Source organism: Synchiropus splendidus, chromosome 11, assembly GCF_027744825.2.
Source record: "Synchiropus splendidus isolate RoL2022-P1 chromosome 11, RoL_Sspl_1.0, whole genome shotgun sequence".
NCBI lineage: Eukaryota > Metazoa > Chordata > Actinopteri > Syngnathiformes > Callionymidae > Synchiropus > Synchiropus splendidus.
Window position 1 is genome coordinate 2,856,088 of NC_071344.1, and position 23,406 is coordinate 2,879,493.

At 43.9% G+C, this 23,406-nt stretch overlaps 1 protein-coding gene across 2 annotated transcripts in view; it reads left to right on the plus strand.

Annotated features, from left to right (window-relative positions):
* The window catches only part of tsc22d3 (TSC22 domain family, member 3), a 35,047-nt gene extending 12,140 nt beyond the window's left edge, over window positions 1-22,907 (plus strand). Inside the window, exons 1-3 of one of the 2 annotated variants that reach the window (XM_053878494.1) lie at window positions 19,881-20,169; window positions 20,453-20,504; window positions 21,424-22,907. In XM_053878494.1, the coding sequence (XP_053734469.1) occupies window positions 20,045-20,169; window positions 20,453-20,504; window positions 21,424-21,684 (438 nt within the window). In that variant the 5' untranslated portion in view covers window positions 19,881-20,044 and the 3' untranslated portion in view covers window positions 21,685-22,907. Of the gene's footprint in view, window positions 1-19,880; window positions 20,170-20,452; window positions 20,505-21,423 lie in introns of those variants that run through there. The other variant, XM_053878493.1, reaches the window with a different exon arrangement.
* Window positions 22,908-23,406: the final 499 nt, after the last annotated feature.

Below are 23,406 nucleotides of genomic sequence, written 5' to 3' on the forward strand. Positions count from 1 at the left end.
AAAAGTGTCATTGTGATTACTTTTTCTTGAGTGTGTTTCGCTCGATGCTTTATCTATGATTTATAAATTATGTTGGATGTAGCAAATAACTTCTTTCACCACATAACTCAAGCTGACTTAAGGGACTAAACTTATTGTAATATCCTCTAGAATATACTCTTTGGTGTTTGGATATTTTCAACGAATACTTTTGCATCCGTTGAGCCTCAAACTAAACATAGGTGCTTATTCTTGTCCAACAAATAGGTCTTAAAACCTCAGTGTTTTTCAAACCCTTTTTTTTTCCCACTTCGCGGTTTCCGAAGAAATGAATGAATATAAGCATTTTTTAAATAATCGATTTGGCCTGATGCAAAAATGTCTCGACCACAAAATCAGAGCGCGACAGCTTTCTTGCCTTTCTGGCCCGAAGAACAGCCAAGATTGTGTAGTGATTTACAGTGAGCTGATTTATCGGCTCAATGGGCTTCTATTAGACTCCAGGAATTAATTTCGCTATGAACTATGTTTTCTGTGCCAAATTGAAAGTAAATCAGCGTTTTCATTACAGTGGTGCAATTGAAAACTGTGCAAATCAATACAACTTAAACTAGAAAAGCATGCGAATAGACAGCATGGCCTCTCACGATGAGTTCTAGGAAAAACTCCACCAAAAGGCAACCATCTATTCCATGTCCCATCATCACCTTATCCTGGAAATATCACTGGAATCTCTTCATTGGTTTTTGAGTTATTTTGTAAACAGACTGAAGATACGCAGACCAACGCCTCCTTGGCACAGGTCAAAGCACATTGTATATATGAGAGTACAATGTTGATTCAAACAGCGAAACGTGCAGCTTGGCTGGGAATTCAACACGATCACATTTCTTTGACCTCTGAACCAGATTTCGCAAGATATTATAGGGTTCATGCGGAAAATTCCTCAGTTAAAATCAAGGGAAGGAGGACAAAAGACAGAATTTAGCCGCTACTTCAACGGCTCCTCCAGACTTCTCATCTAGGAACTCAATTAAAAGCACAAAATGTAGCCGCAGTTGGCTTACAAATCCAAAATCTCTGCCAACTTCTCAAGATTTTCATCAAAACAGCCTCAAGCAACACAATATTTGAACAAAAACAGAATGTGACAGTGTGTAATCAAGCTGGGAGAAGGGAGCAGAGCAGGAACCCTAAGCAAAAAAAATGAAATCATTTCAGTTGACCACTGTGAACAAACGCTAGATTTTCTCCAATTTTGTCCTCACAATTGTCCTTTGTCATATAATGAACTCAGAAAAACTGTGGCACATTCAGAATTTTTTGGCTACATGGAATCCCATTATAAATGAGGAACTGCTCCGCTGGGGAAAAAAAACGGAAAAAATGACACATTTTCAACTCATCATTCATGGAAGCAGGCCTCAAGATTCTTTCTTTGTACTTATTATTGCTCTATGTGCTATGGTTTTTGAGACACTTTGGGTACAACTTTTCTGCTCTAAGTCAGCATAGTCAGCAGCAGGTGAGCAGCTGGTGGGAGAGACGGGCAGCGTTGCTATGACAGCACCGGACATTCACAAAGCACTTTCCTTACTATTTTACTTTTACGTTTACGTTTAAATCCAGCGGCAATATTCGTTTACATGTCCTTTAGTAGTCCCACCGGGGGGAACTTCAACATGTCACAGGAGCCAATGACAACAAAGACACATACCAATGACATGAAAGATACACAACAAAACCATCAAAGACGTCTACAGGGCATCAGCAAAAACACAGAGCGTAAAGAAAAAGTGAAGTCACAAGCTATCGAAACACAAGACAACCCATCATATGTAAACAAATATCATGACAAAATAAATAAATAACAATCATAATATCGATTAATTCATAGATAATAATACATTATATTAGAAATCCTTCATTAGTCACACAGTGGGAAATTAAACATAAATCATTAATTGTATAAATAGATGGCGAATAAATAAATAAATGTGTGACAATCAAGTTTTACTGTCCTGCAGCCCGACAGCACTGGGTAGAAAGGAGCGACAAAATTGCCTCTTCGTGTGGCGTTGGTGGATCAGCCTGCTAGTGAGGGTGCTGCCCAGTGCCGTCCGGACGTCCTGGAGGGGGGGAGACAGGTTGGCCACCATGGATGACAGCTTGGCCGCAGTCTTCCTGTCTCCCACCTTCTCCACCTAGTCTAGAGAGCAGCCCGGGACAGAGCCGGCCCTCTTCACAATATTGTGGTGCGTTCAGGTGCGGCAACACTAGGCAGATGGCAGTCCAGATCTGGAGCTTCAGTGAGTCCCCCGTGGGCCATCCGAATCCTGGTCCCATTTTTACAGTGAGAGTGGTTGTCTGAACTGGAGACATATCCTGGGTATCCACCGCCTCTGAATAACTAGGACAGCCTTACGGACATTCTCGCAACCTCCACCTTTTGTGGAACCTATTTTCTCTCTTCCATGCCATAACCACATGTTTAGAATGATCCTTGAGTTGAATCAGCTTCAGATTTTTAGTCTGAACTTGCAGGCAAACGGCTTCCCATCATTGGAATACCTGACACACACACACACACACGCACGCACGCACGGGTGCAAAGCCTCCCTGCAGGGTATGCATATCTGATCAGATTTTAACATCGCCGCCTCAGAAATGCTCCTTGAATCACAGGAGCCATTCAAATTCCCCAAACATGACAGGACTGTTACGGTGCGGCACAAGCATTAGCGCTGGTGAGCAAGCGCTCCTGCCTGTCAAACTCAGTTCGGCTGGTGTTGTGGCCGCCGTTGCTCCAGTCAAGTAATGCTGGTGTTTATGTTAACACGTGTAATTAAATTCCAACTGAAGTGGCTCACATCTGTTTCCCGCTGCACAATTATGTTCCATTTTTAATGTGAAGCAACTCATAACTGTGTCGGCATTAAGCGTCATTAAGTCATTTTCCAAGTCTTTACATCCTTTTTGAAACGTTTCTGGCAGTTGTAATTAGGATTGCGTCATTAAACGGAGGGAAATATTAGCCTCAATTAGCCGAAAAAATATCGCTATCAATGCTTCATGTGTTTCAAAAGCATTTACTTCAGAAGAGAGAAAAAAATCGTCTTTGAATTCCAGAGTGTGGACTTGGCAGACGACAGTTGTGAAGCTGCCAAAACAAATCACACTTTACAGCGCTAATGCTGTACAGAGGCCAAACGAACTCCCAGCGCAAATCCCAGCGAACAAACACAAGCAAACTCCCACTGAAGAGTAGTGAATATCATTTCCAAATTTCCAGGGTATTTTTGGCATCGGCTATTTCTAGGCTTTTTCAAACTGTGTGAGAAGGGAAGTACACAACTGGAAAAGTAGCTTGAATGAGGCTGAATACCGCGGGTGAGCGCAGGTAAGAATGTAGCTGAGCGAAGAGTCCAAGGCTTCTTGACTCCGACTTGTTGGGTTCATGAGTGAATGTGCAGTCGAACACAGCTGTTGCTTCTGAAAGTTAGAAATGTTGTGACCACTTGTTACAACGTGGCTGGGTGGCAGGGTTTACGGTTTAAGCTCCCTGGGCGACCTCCCTCCTGGACCCCGTGATTCTTATCCACCATATGGTCCTCGGGGTGTCCTGTGGACTCACCTTTTCTTAATGCCTTTGGAAAGCTGAAAAAGGTTCTACCGTTCAGGCGATGTGCTAAATGTCCTTCTGTTGACAAAAAAAAAAAACGACATTTCATTCGACACGTCTAGAAACCAAAATGACGAAAGTAAAGCCTTCTTCAATTGGAATCCTCTGAGCTTATTCCTCCGTTTCTTATGAGCGAGAACTGCAGGAATAACATCCATGATTATTTGTTGACCGAACATGCAGCTACACTAAGAGCCGTCCGTGTGGGAACAGTCAGTCCTCTAACCTTATTTTTAGAGATAAAGTCACTCCCAGTCACCACAACACTGGTCCGACACAGAAAATGTGAGGAGGAACTTTGCAGCTCAACTTTCAAAAAAGAATGAGGAAACAGAGCAGACGGGAGAGCAGCGTGTCCGTCCCTGGCAGACTGGTGAAATGAAATGAATAGGTGGGCTCATTGTGCCAAGGCTCTTTTCTCTCTCTGGATGCCTTTCTGTGAAACAAGAGGCTACCAAAAATGAATGGATGTGCCAGCAGTGAATGAGTCTGTGAAAGTGACTGGATGTCGTCCAGCTGGGATCAGGAGCGGAACAGAAAGGCAGGCCCTTGCACAGAAGTGCAAATAACAAGATGTGTCCTGCCACAGAACGCACTTTTGTCTCTCTTTGTGAGGCTGAAACAAGCAGGTGTAGCGTGGTTCTGTCGGCCTGGTTGCATGATGCCAACCTCTCCTGGTTTTCCACGTGAGTAGTCAACAGCACCGGCGACATGACGTGACCTCTTCCTGCATTCCTTCCATGGTGGTGTCATGACAGACGGGTCGTCATTGTGTAGTGTTAGCCACAGCTTTAGATTAGTCAGAACAACAGCAAGTTTGGACAACTAGAAGTCAGTTTCCTGCAAAATGCTGGTGTAAATCACGAGAGATGATGAACACTGAAACTCTTGTTGACTCTTGTCTTTCATGTGCGCCCATAGATTCCACTCAGGCTGCCATCCACATCTCTGACACAAGCCTCTCTGGGTGCAGCACACAAAGACCTTTTTATTTCAGCCGTGAATGCTAGGTGGCACATAAGGGGAAGTGAAGCCTCCTGCGGGCGGGGGGTGGGGGGGAGGAGGTGCGTGGGTTTAAGAGAGAGAGAGAGCGAGCGAGTTTATGTAACACTGAGGTCACAACCTCTCAGTGCTTAAGAGTTGATGGTGTGGAAGTGAGTCGGGGTCAGGAGGTTTTCCTGCAGCTGGAAGGTTCCTCTTTAGTCTTAAGACTGACCCCCACTTCACCTATGTAGTCTACATGATCACAGAGGGGAGTCAGGAGCGACTGAGTTCCTGACGTTTATATCTAATGGAATCAAAATGGTTTTTCTGGTTGATTTGCCATGTGATGGTGGACCTACCTTGTGTTCTGAGACACAGGTCCAAGCACGAACAGTACATAGGCCTAAATGTAACATAGTCCAATAGGCACTTCCCAACTGAAACTGCTGCAGGCTGTGGGGCAGGGCCTTTTAAAACCCATTGAAGCTCTTTATGATGCCCTTCATAGTCTCCCAGCTGAAGCGAACAACTGCACAGTCCCATCATTGAGACACAAAGAGGGCATATAACAATTCAATCGCCACCATACCGACGGTTTACAACTAACTCACACACTTCAAGAGTGTCGTCATTGCACCTCTGGCTCCCGCCATTTGACGGTTTCCTCATCAGGGAAAAGGTCATCTACATTGCTGGTGGTGGTGATGTGAGTGACTTGACACCCAGAAGGCACATGGGGACAGGTCACTGACTCACTCTGCAGATTAGAAAGTCATGAAGTTAACTGAGTGAACGAAGGCAGTCATACATTACAACACTGAGTTCCTTATTAGAAACCGAGCGACTGAGTCTGGTCGATACGTAGTGACGTCCTCGCTGGCAACACAGCAGACTCAACAGCTGTTTTTACGCAGTGGACGTTGTTCCGAACCATGACTCAGTCTGACTGGTCTGGAGCGCTCTATTAAAGCAGCGTGCACATAAAAATCTGAAATGAAAACCTGTATCTCACCATAACACACACAACATTATAACATAGTGTCAAACACCAATGTGTTGCATAGTCTTCACCAGTAATGACAGTGAATCAGGGAAATTGCAACAGGAAGTTCATGTCATGGTTTCATTTCGCTAGATTTATGGGAGATGACTGGCTTAATTCTGAGTTATTTATAGCCCAAATGGTGAAAGACAAATGTTGCAAGTCTGGGTATTTGAGAAATGTCGAGTTAAATGTCGAGGATGTTCTGACTGTTGAACTGTGTCCAATCCTTAAGACCTCCACGGGTGACTGCTCCCCTGGCTTTGACTCCTCCTGTCCTCACCAAAGTCACACAACAAACAGAAAGATAAAACTGTGGAAAAATGTTGTCAAAATATTGAAATCACCTTCTTTTTTTCACACCAAGAGTCTGGCGCTCATGCGTGGGCATTTCTTCTGTTCTTTTACGTAACCTCACTTCCCACCCCACAGCTGAGAAAGGATGCTGTTGTAACTGCTATCAGCGGGAAATTAAGAGAAACACCCTGATAAAAAAAGCTCTCTGCCGCATATCTGACCGCAAAGGAAAAAAAACCAACAACAACAAAATAATAAACGCTATAAAACAAAGCCGCAGCAGAGTAAAAGAGCAGCAGGAGGCTTCCTCCGATTGAAATATGAAAGAACACGTCTGACTCAACACAGTTTGTCCTGTCTTGCCTTTTGCTCATGGGTTTGTTTGATGACTAGATTAGCTTGCTCAAAAGCACCAAGTCAGGAACAATGGCGATGGCGATGATATGGAAAAAGAGCTTCAGTCATGTTTCCGTTGGCTCTGCTTCTGCACAGGTCGACACACTCTGTCTTGCGTACCCTAACTGTACAGTGGCCCATAAAACGTGCTCGGACCCTCATGAATGGATGCTACTGTATGTTCTACTGAATCATGGATCACCCCTGACAACACGAAAGTGTCACTAAATGTGTCATGCTCATAATCGTGTGCACCTAACAACAAGATTTCTAGCATTCCTGCGTGATGCTCATGGAATGGGAGTGATAACGCCAGCAGAAACCATTAAAAGCTGGCGTCACCTTTCGACGAGTCATTTGAAAAGCATGCTCCCACAGATGCCACGACTTTTTGGGAGCATTTAAAGTGTCAAGCCGTCGTCATACCTCAGTCCCTGCCCTTGTTTATTCCTAATCTTGAATAAACCTGAATCACAAGCTTTGTTGTTTTAGCAATTTACCTGGGAGAACTGGGAGTACAGCCAAAGCTTCTAATCAGAGGAAACACTGTTAACAACAGCTGTGAAAAAACAAAAAAAACTCGCCTTCCCTGCCTCATTCTCCTGCTCATTTTCTCTTCCCCTTTTGAGCTTTTTCCTGTTTTTGGTTGCGCTTTGTTTCCGAGAGTCAAGGGGACAGAGGGGATGCTTGTGGGCCAGATCTCAGACGCTCGCTGTCTGCTGAACTCTGTCCTGAAGACAGTGGATGGCTTGAATTCCTCTGTGGAAAGAGCGCTTGTGCCAGCGACGTGATTCTGCACGACTGTTGATCTTGTTGACTACAGTCAGGCTGAAGGTGTGAGCAGTCGCCAATGCACCTCAAGACGCAGGGCATTGTTTATCAGTGTGGGGTTTTCTCATGTGCTGGAACTTCTCCAGATAAAAGCTGCTTCCCTTTGAGGAGGGAAGAGGGATCACAGAAGAAACATTCGTGGCCTGAGCCACTGGAAAATGTTGAGCATAGTGTTGTTTCTGAGAGGAAGGGTGAGTGAAGTGACTGCAGGGGGCACCTCGAAGAGTAAGAGACTTTCCTGAGGGTCTATCGACTGAACTTCTCTTAGAAAAAAATAATAATAACAAATAAAATCAAATACCAAATACTGATTTAAAACAGATTAAATTGTTAAATATCATAGTTACATACTTATTACTGATTTAATACTGATTTTACAGGAAAATAAAAACTAAACAATGCATTTTTTTCCCTGACAATGCAATGTCTTCTTAATGTAACTGAAGGCTGTTGATGTCCATGCCTTCAGATCATTTTACTGGATGAGTCATCTTCAAATAAGTTGGTGCGAATCTTGACTCTCTAGATTGTAAATGCTCTGCTGATCACTCCATCATTACTAAATTCTAGACAAAAATAATTGAGACAAATTGACCTTTTTAGATTTTGTTACTTATTTTTGATGCATTTGATGACTGGATAAGATCTGGAAGTCATGTACCGGTACTTCACAACATTTGACACTCAACAGCAAACAGTTAGGCACATATTACATTTTAAACAGATTTCCACCTCATTTAACTTTTAAATGCTGTTTATGCTACAAAAACTGCATGGAACACTGTGGTACAACAACAACAACAATAATAATAATAATAATAATAATAATAATAATAATAATAATAATAATAATAATAATAATAATAATAATAATAAATACCAGACCACATTTACTGATTTATTCGAGAATGAAAAAAAAAAATGAAGAAAAAAATAAGAAATTGTGAAAACACTAAATGGTTCCTTTTTTTCCCTGATAACATAATCTCTTCTCATCGAACTGAAATGTGAAAAAATATTATTATCATAATATGTTATAATGTCATGCCTTCAGACCATTTTACTCCATAAGTTTTCTTAAAATAAGTTGGCAGCAAACTTGACTCTCTAGATTGTGAATGCTCTGCACAGTATATCGCATCATAATTACTCATTTCTAGAAAAAAAGTACTGAAGATAAAATGGGCATTGAAATGAAAGAGTTTGGGAAAAAAAACAAACTTATTTTTGAGGTTAATTCCCTCTGTTTGACTCGATAAGGCCAATATTTGACAAACAGCTAATAACTGTTCTGCAGGTAATGAATCTAAATCAGATAATAATCTGATTTAAAATGTAAATGGTGTTAATACTAGAAAAACTGAAAAAACAACATGCTGCACAGTGATGTTGCAAAACTGACAAGACACAGACATGACTTGTCATTTGCCAGGACATTACACTGCGATAAAAAACAGCCATTTTCCTCTTCTTACGAGCCAGTGCCAGAGGCGGGTTTGTGTCCAGGAGCCAAAAAACCTTCACCCCACATTAATGATGATGAATCTGCATGGATGTAATTCATGTCTCTTCACTTCAAGGATCCAGATGCATTTTTCTGGGGTTGTGCAACCTGTTGTGGCACCGACGTTGCATTTTTTCTAGTGTCTACTGAACCACTTTGGAAGGGCATGACGGGGCACATTCGCTTGGCTTTAAAAGTCCCGGCCCAAATAAACACACTTATCTGAGTGTAATGTACTGCAGTTGCATGACCCTGTCTTCAGGATACACAGCCTTGATCGACGTGCTGCCGCGCCAGAAATAGGTGAGCGTGTACCAGACAGCAAGTGCAGATATGAGGAGACGGGTCATAGAGAGGATAATTGCCTTGAGGCGCTGCGCGGGTGACAATGTCCTGACGCAGACGGAGAGGAGTTAGTGCTGAGAGAACAAGAGCTGGTCAGATGAGAGGGCAGGACAGCGGGTCAGGCTGGAGGTGACAGACATCGCATCATCAATGAAGCGGTGTCACATGTCATGTTGCAGCTTTGACTATTCCTGTGGCCCCCCGCACAGCGCTCCCTCCTCCACGCTCGGACTGTAACACCACAGTCATTAACAGAGTGTGAGGAGGACAATCAGTCACAGAGGGAAGGAGGAGATGTAATGATTGCTGTTTTCCACAGGAGAACTGTCATGACTCATTCAGCAGGCGTGGGAGCGTCATGTGAAATGTTCATTCTTCTTTCACTTCTGCAAATCCAAGGCTTCCTCAAAATAGCAGAAGCTGAGCAGCTCTTCGGCCGACACCAGTTTGTTGTTCGTCTTGGTCTCAGGGGCAATAAATCACAGGCGGCGCGACAGTGATCCAATCTTCACCTTCAGTGTCTTCAGAGTATGGTGTGTTGCTTCTGGCCAAAAACAACAGCGTCAGCGCCTTGAGTTTGGCAGGGCTTTAGCATGCGGCCTCAGTCACCCTGCGCTCCTATTCATCTGGTTCGATTACCTTGAGCAAAACATTTTCTCGGGCAGATGAGGAACAACACTTGGGGGAGCCACTTTATTCACTTTTAGTCTTCCTTGATTGTTCTCAGAAGGCCGTAAATGTCCGGATATATTTTAGGTTTTGGCACAAAATTGATCCATTTTTTTCTTTTTGGTGGCTTCATGACCTTGTTTTTGTTTATTTGTAGAAAGATTGTCTCAAAAACATGAGCTGTGAAAACAGCATCATAAAAAGATGCAATAATAATAATAATAATAATAATAATAATAATAATTACATATTATTGTTGTTGTTGTTATTAATAAAAAAAATCATTTTAAAAGAAACTAAAATTTGTCATGTGCCAAACTCAAGACACAGGGGCCAAATGTGGGCCACAGAGTCATTTCATGTGGTCTGAATACTTTCAACATTTGCTAAATGCTAAATTTTTGTTTCGCTTCATTGTCACCAGTGGTGGCAATACATATTGAAAATCATCTAAAAAAAAAAAATCAATCAAAGTTTTTCCAAACATTTTCTTTCACTGAGAGAAAAAAAAAAACTAGTCAGTGTGCTGCAACAGTGCAGGTATCAGTGCAGATTCTGGAGCAGTGGGAAATAGTGCTATTTAAATAAATGTGTATTCTGCAAATGCCGCCCCCTACAGGTTGGAGTGAGGACTGACAAGAGTGCTCACAGTCCAGAGAGCAGTGTGGGTACAGGGGGTTCAAAGTGGCGCCGTGGCGGATGAAAAGGACTTTGGTCCGAGTGGCTCATGAGGCCTAAAAGGCGCGCCTCAATGCTCGAGTTGGACACCCCTGTTCTAGATCTTGCTCTGATTAAATGGCACCCACAATCCAAAACTACCTGCACCCAGAAAACCAGGTCTCATTTTACCGCAAGTTTGAATTGCTTCAGTGATGACATCCCGTGATGCTACTCAAAAATGGCTTCCTAGTTCCAGCTTGAAACTTTCAGGCTCCACCCGTCACCCTGGTGAAAACAACCGTGGTCATGGCTACCACAAGGCGTGTTCCACACACGGGTGCGTTGCTTTTGCCTCTGCGATCACCATGCACCGTGACTGTGTTGCATCCCTGCAGTTACCAGGTGGGAGAGTCATATCTGCCACAGTCTCTGACTTCATGCGGGCATTTCCACAACAGTGAAGCCCAGAAGGACTCATCAGATATCACCTCTTTCTTTCCATCACATCTGAAATGTAAATTTCACCTCATCATATTTCAACGTTTGACAAATATTGATCATGGAGACCTGCCAAAAAGTGACATTTCTGGAATCAACAGTAATAAACTGCTTGATTATATATATTTGTACATGCAGACAGGGATTATTGTGGTTGGTTGCAACTGAACTACACTGAACTCTGTCACCTTGACACATGGATGAGTTGTTTCTCGATGGGTCCGTGCATCTGCATTGCAGTTTTTCATGCGTGAATGCGGACAGTTATCGTTTTGGAAAGCGTGTCTGGGTGCGCAGAGGGAAGACATAAGGGAACACTTTGGTTTCATAACTGAACTTTGGACCTCTTGGGTACACGCTGGAGGCCGGCCAGTATAACCTGCTCTGTTTACCAGGGCTTTTATACAACGACAGGGATCGTTGTTTACACAGCGACTGCGCAGATATGACCTCAGGAAAATTTGTCTTGTGTTCTCTGGGCGACCTCAAGTTCAAGAGACACATCAAGTGGAAGGATTTCCTCCTCTTTTTCTTTATAAACTGCCTGTCAATCCCATATTCAATGACGCGTGCACACGTCAGCCAGCAGGGTGGAATTAATACATGACTCCTTTTAGCTCGGAGGAACCAGTAACCAGATTGATCGTGCTTCTCTCTTGTGAGTGTGGCGCCACACGGTGTTATAAAACTGTTTTTGTATTGGCAGTGGACACAAAAACAAAACCAAACACATTGAAGCAGCTAGCAAGTGCAGCTATGAACTAACATGAGAAGGATCACCCCTTTGGACGTGTGCTGCACATCTGGCTTTGTCCCTGTGTGCGTTGCTGCGTCCTCTAACTGCGGGACATTCTCTCAACAGCCAAAGAAACATTGTGTACCTAATGTTCTTTCGGACTTCGTGGTCTCCCTGTGGGACCTCGCAGACCCCAGAGTCACCCCTGAATTTCTTTCAAGTGCAACGGTTTGAATCTGTGAAGCTATTTGGGGAGAAGAGTTATACGAGGCACTGAATAAACATGAGCTTATACTGTTCTACAGCTGGGCTTTGAGTTATGCCTGGTTCCCCTCCGAGAGGAAGTAAAGGACTGAATGAATCGTTGCAGTGCAACTGTACACGACTTCGGTGGACATTTACATATCAACAGATTGTGCCTTGATTCCTCACGACACAGTCGGTGACCTTTGACTATCGCTTTATAAAGTCTTGTTTATACAATAAACGCTTCCCTCAAGTCCACTGGCCAACATTTGGAGAAACAGCCACGTCCTTGGTGAAACGTTTGAGAGTGTTTTTGACAACAAAGTTCAGCTGACGGCTGTTAAAAAGCTGATGTTTCATTCTAAATAATAATTTGTTACTGTTTAAATCGATGCTATGACTATTGGGGTTTTCCGTACCGTTTAACTGAGCAATGGCGTATAGTTTTTCAAATGCATGCATCATTTCAGTCTCGAGGGAAAACAAAGCTCTCATTCAACCAGAGATTATGCCAGCCAATAGGCATAACCTCACCTAGTGTTTAGCCTGAACCTAACCCTGGATTTTGCAACCAGGATTAGAGGTGTAATGAGATTTTGGGGGCGTTCCGGTCTGCAAACACGGGAACCCCCATTTGTGGCTGCAGTAGGTTGATATTGGTGGTATGTGGAACAGCACAATAATAATGGTTTCACTTCTCGCTGAAAGAATGTTGGATATATATTCACGTGGGAACTGGACGTTCCTTCAGTGCGTGCACCGTAAAAGCAGAGACCCATCAAAAGACAACAAGGTGACACTGATGATCCCTTATCAAAAGTAGTTTTAAGTCATTGAACAAATGTAGTCGTGTCAGGTAGTGACCGCTGGTGACCTGGCTCCGGCCGTCCATGGGAACTGCAAGATTGCTCCATCGTCATCTCGCAGGTGACAGAGGATTAGCTTTAAATCTCAGCGCACGAGTCTGCAGGAGTCTGTGGGAACCGCTCAATGTTTGCGCGACACAGACGGGGACAGCTAGCAGGGTGCCTCTCATCCAGTTAAGTCCAGATTGTGCAGACCAAGCCGAACGTGGATCAGTGCGAGCGCATGCAGACGTGTGGCCGAGTGCGTACGCTCACATAGAGGCGTAAACAAAAACACCGGCGTGCACACAAACGCACGGCAGGGGACGAAGCGTCGAGGGTCGAGGGCTCCCCTCGGTGTCAGCGCAGTTGCCGGTGACTCGGGTCATGCAGCTGGCTGCACACGCTGACTGGGGAAATGGGGTAAACAGAGATGCGGGAGAAGAGCCAGAGATCTTTGTTTGTGATAGTTTGATATCTTGGAGTATTATTGACAACAACTGCTTTCTAAAAGGAAGAATAAGAAACTCCAACTCAAGGTATAAAGGCCAAATTCAGCCAGTCAAGTGTGTTGTTGCTTCAAAATAATTCAAGTGCATCTACAGAGCATCTCATGTTATTGTTGATCCGGCTGTTTTATTTAGAATTAATTTTCCAAATCAATGCAGACTGAAGGGGATTTGATGGACGTTTGAAAAGTTGGCGCTCCAATTTTTTATTCATCAATAATGTGAAGGTGTAGTAAAGATTATCAAGAGTCTCCAAATAAAATGATGAAGTGAAGACGTTGCCAGTGTCACATTACGTCACAACCGCAGCATTTTTCTTCCATAAATACAATCAAGCAAAGCAAACAAAAGTCTGCTCTTGTTTCTCCGGAACCAAGTGACCAGTCGCTGAATCATTATTTCTCCGATATTTCCCGACAATAACCTTGGCATTCTTTTTCTTCGGGCGTAAACAGCCCGCAGTGTTTAAAGTGGTTAATTGAAAACAGAGCGTGAAGTACATTTCCATTTCTCAATGTCACCAGCGTTTTCAGGATCAGTGTGTTCCCGCTGGTCAAAGTCAGCATTCCTGAGCTGAAGGCGACTCCGATTAAACGTAGAGACACGCCATCGCACAGGGCCATAAAGAGGTGCACTGAAGTAACGCTGGCAGATGAGCGAAGACAGATGGCCTTGAACTCTGGTGGAGGTCCAGGCAACACTGTATTCAGTCACTGGCACCATCCACAATCAAGTGTGTCACAATGCAGACACTGTAAACGGGAAAGAGAAATGTGTGCCCACATTCCTGCATTATTTACAGCAGAGTGGTGGACACCGAGTGACGTGCTTTAAATGCAACCTTTATCCCAACTTTTAATTTAATCATACGCTATGAAGAGCAACATTGACATGATGATTCACTTAGTTTCAGAAAAGCTACTGATTCAACACTGAGAAGATTTTATTTTTCCAAAATCCTTTGGAAAAATAGCTTCCAACCGAACTCATCCCGCTTACATAACTGTTGAAGTACATGTCCCGCAACCAGCCAGAGGGCTTTTCCGTGGCTACGATAGCTGTAGCGCCATTTAGCACCGCATGGGCAATTGAGCCCCTGACATGTGACCTTTCGCCGCACACCAGTGGAGCCCCAAGTGAGAACGCTGAAGTGCATCCCAACCCTGTTTAATCCCATATCTCTCACCGTTGACAAATGGGTGTGTTCTTGTGTGTGCACGTCCGTCCTGTGGAACAGATGGGATTTCTATGTGGTTTGACCTGGAACATATCTGTTATTATGGGTGGAGAGTAAATATAGTCAAGTGCAGTCCAGTGTGTGGCAGGGAAGACACGCCTTTCACTTTCATGCAGGCCAGTTTGCGTCTATTTGTGACGGCCGTTGTAAAACGGCGGTTTCTGTCTGAAGTGTTTTCAATTGTGTCGGCCAATTTGTAAGATCCAAAATAGGACGGACTGAAGACTAAACTAGGTTTCATGAATGGTTTTATGGAAACAGCAGGCCCTGTTTACAGAGCTTTCAGTCAAAGCCTTCAGACACGACCCCTGGGATCCTGAACCGGCTCTTGGGACATGGGATGTCACCTCTTTGGCAGCTCTGAGTTGAAGTCCTTTAGGTGAGTCCTCCCTGGAGCCTTTTGATGGAGTGCAGGACTGTGCCCTGATGCTGGCTCGACTGGGGCGCTTACACCTGACTACTGTGTCCTTTAAAGGGTGATTCATGACTGAGGCTTTATGAGCAGCCCACAACTCCTGAATCCTTCGGCCAAGTCTGTATGGATTTGAACTAGGAGCTGTAAACACGGATTGTAAATGCAGGCAGTTTTAGAGGTTCCATGTCTAACAACACTGGATTTTTCTCCGGGCACTTCAGTTCCTGTTTACCGTTTCTCTATTTCACCTACAAACTGAGACATTAAAGTCATCATTTGTCACGCTCTCAAACCTGAGAAGGCTCGTCTCAGCTCTAAAAACCAAACGTATCTATGCAGATGCTGGAAAGCAGCAGGTGATGAAGAGAGTGACACAAAAAAAAAAGCCGTGTGAGAGACAGATGCGAGCAGCACCAACGGTTCTTTCACTGAAACACATTTCATCTGTCTGTGACTCACTGAGAGCTGCCCCAAATTGAAAAGAAAGATTTGATCACATCTCACACTTATCATCACATTTGACTTGAAGACTGATGTTATCATCAAACATTCCATTCGGTAACACATTTAAAAGCTAGAGTCAATGACAGATACTGTAATTACACAAAATTAAACTCACGACATCAGTGTATTAGTTTAGGCAGAGTGTATCAAGACGTTCCCTGCTGTGGGTGTCAAATCCCCACAAAATATTGAAGGCCGCCTGGTGGCTGATCAGCAGACTTGGACTTGATGTGTCAGAGGAAAACTGTCAGAGCAGTAAGTGGCGTGTAATTACCTGAAGCCTTGGCTGCCTCAAGTTCTGTTGTGGCAGTGTTAGCAAGTGCAATTATCATCTGAACGATAATCCTGTAAACACACCTCTGATGACAGACTGGGTTATCTGAAAACCAACTGATCCACCCGATTGTGTCAGAGGGATTATTAACGCGACACGTCGTCTGGAGTCTTACATAAGTCAATGAAATGAGAGCGCGGACTGGTCATGTACAGTTAACGTTATGTCAGGAGGCCCTGGAAAACCCGGCTCGCCCAAGACACACAGTAGCAGAAGTGTGGCCACATATTGTTGTGTCCCCCCCGATGGACGTGTAAAGTGACCTTTGAAATGATGGAGAAGCAGCCTGTTGTTTTGTGTCTCATTTTCACATTCATGTTCTGGAGTATATTTATAATGTCAATGGTAATATTGAACAGCAATTTTATTGCGTTGATTTACTTCTGTCTATCATGTATTTAAATAAATATGCAATTAAATTAAATCATTATGAAAGCACGTTTTTTTATTTTGCAGTAAAATCATAAAAGTATTTTTCCCAATTAAACAATTTTATGAATTGTGCTGCACTTATGAATTTATTTTATTTTCACTTGGCTAAATTATTTACTATTTCAGTGGAGGAATTTTCAAACGCATAATATTTTTAACAATTTATTTATTTATTTTTGGCCTTTTAAATACTATTTATCATCATTCAGCATCTATTTGTTGTTGAGTTATTTTGCCTAGATATTAAAAGAAAATGATTGAACCTTCCCTCATCAAAGAATCTACTTACTCTACTTACTTACTCTACTGCTGTGGTGAGATCATATCTATTGGCGACTTCATCAACTGTGTGATGCACTTGAAAATGAAGCAGACAGTGAAACAGAAGAGCAATGGAAGATGAAAAGCCGAGCCACTGTGAACTTCTGTGAAAGCTCACTTAGCGCTGATGCAGGTGCGCCGATTGTTCACATCAGCTCGGCTTGTCAGAAACATTAAAGACAAAACAACTGGCAGCGAATCAAGGTGTTGTCATTGTGACTCAAAGCCCATTTTGTTCCACCGTGCTGCGAACACATCATTCAAGTACCAGCGTTTGCATGGCACTCGCAGTCGAGGCTGCAGAAGAGCTCAATTGTTCCTCTGCGTCGTGACAAACCCGGGCAAACTGAGCTCTTGCTCATTCGGACGCTGCGATGGGTCAGACCAAGACACGCTACGCCCAAGCTGCGCCCGTTGGGGTTCCGGCGCCATCTCCCCGGATGATGTGCGCCTTTCGTTTGCAAGAGCCTCCTCCGAGATTTTGCTGCCACTACCCTTACTTTACTTTGAATGAAAGACGAATGAGTTACTCTCCACCCTTCTCCCCATCGCTGCTCAGGAGGCCTGACCGGCGGTAAGCGAGCAGCGACTCACCTACGTGCACGTTGTTGGGGGTTAGGTGATATTGACTTTTTCCACTGTGGGTTGTTGTTCTCAGTGGGTGGTGATGTTGCTGATAGAAACATCTCTATGTGCCAAACCTGTCATCAACTTGCATTACAGGTCTGATGCGCCTCAACCCATAAAATATAATGACTAGCCTTCCATAGGCAAATTGTCACCCTTGTGCACGGCAGCAAGGTCACGTGCTTTCTTGTTATCCATCACTCCGGCGCGGCGACCATAACCACATCTTGCACGGCGCTGCATTCATAAGCTGCATCCCTGCTCTGAGGCGCACGCTTGCATGCTAACACGGCTGGGGCTCCGATGGGAGGAAAACAGTGATGGAAAAAGCATCTTGGGGATCAACAAATAAACTCAGCGGCTTAAAAGGGTAGAGTGGCTCGAAACTCTTCGCAAAAAATGGGGTTGTTTGCCTTCTTCCACAGTCATTAGTTCAGATGAATCACTGCGCTTATATAATGTGGTTGAGCTCCAACGGCAGCCACAGCCCTGCAGCCAGTGACACGGTGACTCATTCGGGCCAAACATGGCCAAGCAAATGCCTTTTCCCTAAATTCTGCGTGACACTTGCATACACAAAGATGGTGGGAGTTTCCATCCGCTTTGAATTCGGCTCGTCGGATTAGCGTTTCTAAGCAAGGGTCAACGCTTGACACGCTTTGCAGGGAGCGTTACGTGATGTTTCAGGTTCTGTTTATACACAGTGGACTTTATGATACGTTTTTATGGTAAATATGATTCTCACGTACCGCCATCAAATATGAAACTGGCAGATTGTGGAGTTTCATAATGGAATGGAAAGGTAGTTTCACGTTCACATACCACACAAATGTGCATCCAAAATCATGAATTCAGTCGCCGACCTACTTGCGATATTTTCCTTGTTTTTTTTTTTTTAATTGCTTCAGCTAAAGATAATAAATACCAGGCTGGCTGTGTCTGACTCGTACATGGTGACTGAAGTGAATGTAAGGAATCCTTGAAAGTACACTTAATTAAAGGGAATGATCTATTTAAAGAGACACAAAGAGCAGTTTATTGCAGCAGCAGAGTTAATCACACAGATAAGTGCCGACTGAATACAGCCTCAGTCCAAATAAGATAAGCATTCATTGAATTGTCTGGAAGTGACCACCTTTAAAAGACGAGGAGTTACAACCTCTCCCAGCTGTGACCAGACTTGCAGTGCGTAATGGGCCTTTTGAGAGGGCGCTGTTCACTGGAATGTCACTGATAATTTGGTTCATAGCTGTCGTTTGATTTCGATTTCATACAGTTATGAATTCCTAAAGTTCTGTCCTATCACAAACGTGTGGAGAGGCAACTCTCCTTTTAGAGTGAACTGGTGTTGGGTTTGTATGGGTTCCTTCCCGGCAGATACTCCAGAGGGTAACTGCTTTTCTATGTATGTGCTGTGATGAACTTGTGCCCTTCAGCCTCACCATCAAAGGCAGCGAGGACGGGCTCCAGTGTCCTTGTCACAAACATGAAAAAAAGGATAAAGCAGAATTTTCTTGAATTGGTTGAATGCATGACTGGGAATATACCAAATAGGCGCGTCATAAAAAGAAACTATTCTCACTGCAGCTAAAATACAAATATGACTTTAAAAAGTTTTAATCGTTTTGACAAAACAAGAAGCATGACAAACTTGTGCAGACAGAAATGTGTTGACGGATCTCTTGCACAACTCCAGTCAGACTTGAGAGCCCTGAGAAAACAAGGCTGACAGCTGCCGTGTTTTTTCCCCAGTGTATGCGGTTAGCCACAAATCGTTTAGTACATGCAGCAGAACAGTCGCTTGCATCGCCACACCGTGCTAAGTTCAAAGGTCACCTCTGGGGTGGATTTGTTTTTGATGCATTCTGACGCCCTGATCTGTTCAGAAGATTATATTATTGATACTGCATACGAATGCCAGCGCATCTTAGGAATCACCAGAAATGTTCACTTGGAGATACATCTGTGTAAACTGAAGGAAATATTCAGGAATAGCTGCAGGATATGTTGAATTATTGAGGAGTGGAGAGTGCAGGAGCACGTGGTGGCTGCAATACGCGTCCTCACCACTGGAGGCCACTAGAGGTCAGACGAATAGAGGAAGTGTACAGGCGCCGTCAATGGAAAAGTACATATGTAAATACATGCGCGTACGTGTGTCGGGTACACCGTGATCCGGTACACTGTGTACACCGGCGAGGGCCACAATAACAACACGATGGTCACGATTCACTTTGCACCCGACGCCTTTTGCATTGCCAAGTCTTTAAGTTATGAAATTAAAGAGAGATGGAACGATCATGTAACGTGACCTATTTCTTTGATAGAAGAGCAGGGCGCGTGCGGCAGCACAAAGAGACGTTCACGCGCTGCAGTCGAATCTTAATCTTCGCATTAAACTTTTATTTGTTTAATATTTCCAAACTTGTTGATTTAAACGCATAAAGTGGCAGCAATGAAAACATCACGCTTCAGTTTCTGGGAATTCCCTGACTCAGCACAGTTTGAACCCAATCGCTATGTTTTGTCGAAATAATTGTGACAATAATTATATTTTAAGTTTTGTATGAAATAATACATAACGTCGAACGACTGAGTGAACATCGAGTTCCGTTGGAAAACAACGCGGTGCCATAAATAAAAACACGCAGCCCTGTCCAAGTGACTGGAAATTTCCTGATGCTCCTGAACGCGCCATAAAAAAAAGTCCAGCCCGCCGTTTGATTTGCCTAATCATGCGCACGCGTCATGTGACGTCACGAGGCCAGGCATATATAAAGCAGCCAGGGGCAGAAATAGCACCAGACAGTCGCTCGTGAAACACAGGCGAAGCTCAGCTCGGACACGGCACTAGCGAAACAGTGCGTCGCGATAAACCCGGATCTTACAGACGTGGACAACCAGTCGCAAACGTGGCGAGAAGCATTTTTCAGAGGAGTGTGGTGCTGAACATGAGCGCGGAGATGTTCGCTAAGTCGCCGATGGAGGTAGCCGTCTACCAGTTGCATAACTTCTCCATATCCTTCTTCTCCTCGCTGCTCGGAGGAGATGTGGTGTCGGTCAAACTTGACAACAGGTACCTATGCCGTTCAAAACCCGTCCTCGATCGATCTTCTACTCACGTTTTACTACACTATTATGACTGTTTTCCTCGTTGATGCCCGTTGAAGTTACTGGTGCGCCTGCGCAAACAACCGAAAGTATCATTAAATATGAGCTTCAGTTTCCCTCTCACAGCTTCGAAAGTCATGTCAGTGGCTTGTTATTCTACACTGAATGAAAGTTGTCTTTGAAAGTTGGACATGAACCCTGTGCTGTCGTGACCGTTGTTTGTTGACGGGCCGCTCTTCTCTCTGCAGTGCCTCTGGTGCTAGCGTTGTGGCCATCGACAACAAGATCGAGCAGGCGATGGTGAGCAAACGGCTTCATTGACCTTCCTATCTCATTTGAACATGGAGGCAAGGTTGTGGGTCAGGTGCAGACATAACTCTTTTGTGTTACCTCATGGCACGTCCTGCCTTTGATCGAGCAAGAACAGGAGCAACTCCGCTTTAAAGTCTTTCACGAGTGAAGCTCCAGAGGAACAAGTAGAGAATGTTCATTACCAAATAAGATCACAACTCTTAGCTTAAATGTGCAAATGCGTACTCAAGTTGCAAAGTGTAAAATGTTAGAGACAAAAGGTAATTACAACTGCAAAAGCATGTTCAAGCCAAGACTTTAAAGGTACCTAAGATAAAAGTACATCTGCAAAAGAACACATGGTGATGAACAAGAACGTGAGGGTGAAAAGTTAAAAGTATTGCATATATAAAAAGTATAATATCCTTTAATATGGTAACGGAATGATTAAGCAAACAGGCAGCATCAAAGTGACTTGCCTTATAGTAAAAAAAATGAAGAATAACTTGCCGGTGAAAAAACATGTAGGTCAGCGATTTCTCTTTATTTTGAAAGCCATGCAAACGTAACACATTTTTCAGTTTAACATTTGCATGAACAGTATTTCTGCAACCAACTTTGTAAACTCACAAACTTCTGCAGTCTGCAGTGTAGTTCTGAGCCATTTTCTATAACTTGCTGTTGCAAAGCGTGTAACTTTTTTTTTTATTTGGAAACAAATCCAGCAATGCCAACACAATGTCACTACAGCAGGTTTTTGCTAGGCGTGAGCCTAAAAAGTGCAAAGCTTTGACCTAAAATAGAGCTGAAGTCAGTGAACAACATCCTCTAGACTTTTGATAAATAAGAGTTTTTATTTGTGGTATTGATAGACTGGGTGATGGAATGTTGTTGTGCTAATGTCTTGGTTTTCCCATTGTTTTTGCAGGATCTTGTCAAAAACCACCTGATGTATGCTGTTCGTGAGGAGGTGGAGATCCTGAAGGAACAGATCAAGGAGCTGGCGGAGAAGAACAACCAGCTGGAGAGGGAGAACTACCTTCTCAAGAACCTGGCCAGCCCTGAGCAGATGGAGAAGTTCCAGTCTCGCATCCCAGCAGACGCGCTGCTGGACAACCAGTGCTCCCAGGTGTCCCAGGACCACCACCAACACCAGCCTTGCGGCCACGCCACTGGCTCTGCTGTGTAAGTGGCTCTGCCTTGGGGCGGGCAGAGCCACTGCCTCTACACAGTAATGGACCTCCGTTTTAGTGTTGGCGACGACAAGTCGCTGTGCACCCCCTCAAGATGAAGATGTGACATGACATCAGGGCTGAGATGGGACTGAAAGATTTGCTCCAAACAGGACTCGGTGAGACCTTCTCACTGGAGCAGCCGGGCCTGTGCTCTGATACCATCCCACATGTAGTCTCTCTCTAGAAGACAAGAGCGCCGGGATCTGACAGAGCTCACTAGAACTGCCAAGCGCTTGCCTTTCGGAGGGAGGAATTCCTGCCAAGTCGAAGACCTCCAACAAGTGCCGTTTTAATGGGGTCGCACAACCACGTTTGGGCTCTCCCTGTTTTTGCAATACAGGGAAAGTGATTGTGGGAAACCTGTCCTTTTTTCCTCTGAGAAGAGCATCATCATATGGATCTGTCCTGCGTTGTCACAACAAAACGGACTTGCACCTGCAACAATTTGCGTCGATGTACAGTGACTACACAAATGAGGAGACTGAGACGTCGGCTCCTACCTGCGAATGAACTGTAATGATTGAATATTTCTGCAGAAAGGGCTCGATTGGGGGGTAAATCCGACAATATGTCGCATCTGATTGATTTGAACCAGAAGAGTGACGTGTTTTTGAGACGTGGACTGTTGTACATTTGGTTTTGACGAGACTATTTTTGCTATACTGTAAAGGAGGAAGGCATATCCGCCCGCCTAGTTCGCCTTTCTGTTGGAAAACAGAGCTTGGTGAGGTAAACAAAGAAGCGATGTCATAGAGCAAGCAGACGAGACGCCTGCATTTCCTGCTGTCGATGCACTCCTGACACCTGCAGCATTGCTCACCGTCTAGACTGTTTCAAACGCCAGTTTAAGAAACGACGGCACGACAACAGTGCCTGTGCTTTAGTAAGAGAGGAACATGCTTCCACACTGCTGCCGCCACCGCCGCCGCTGTTGTTGTTTGTCATACCAAAAACTTTTTTTTTTTTTTTTTTTTCACAACGGCAATCGGTGAGCAAACATGGACCATGTGTTGAACTTCACAAGGAGGCACCTTGTTTTTTAGGTTGCTACTTGTTTTGTCAAGACAACGGTGTTTTTGCTGTCAAGTATCCACGGAATACTAATGGTTGTTTCTTTTGTTATAGTCTTTTGGATACATCTGCACATTTGCAATAAACCAAATGTTTACATAAATAACTCGCTTTTCTTGCTGTTTTTAATTCACTTACGCCACAAAACTATGCATAGGAAGCCATCAAAACTGGTACACTGAAAGCTAAAATTAATATAAATGTGGAATCTAACGGTTACATTTTAATATCTCTCGATGAAAACTGAGTGTGAGTGCTGGTCTGCATGTGAAGTGGAGCTGATGTTTCCTTGTGGCCTTCCTAGACTGTGACATCGACTAAGAGACACTCGACTTTTCCGAAGGTCAGTCAGTCAGTAAGACACCACGTGATTCAGAGAGATGCCGTGAGATACGAGTTTATTTGTTACGGAACTTTTCCACAACCACGCTGAAGGAACCTGAACCTAATTTTATACCACCATGTGATGGCTTTATGGTTTATGCTGTGAAACAGCAGATTGCTTTACAGCAGTGCATTTACAGTATTCTTGAAATCCGATTTGTTAGTGTCATGTGACCTCAGTTGACCAGCAGGGGAGTAAAAAACAACCATAAAAAAGGTGT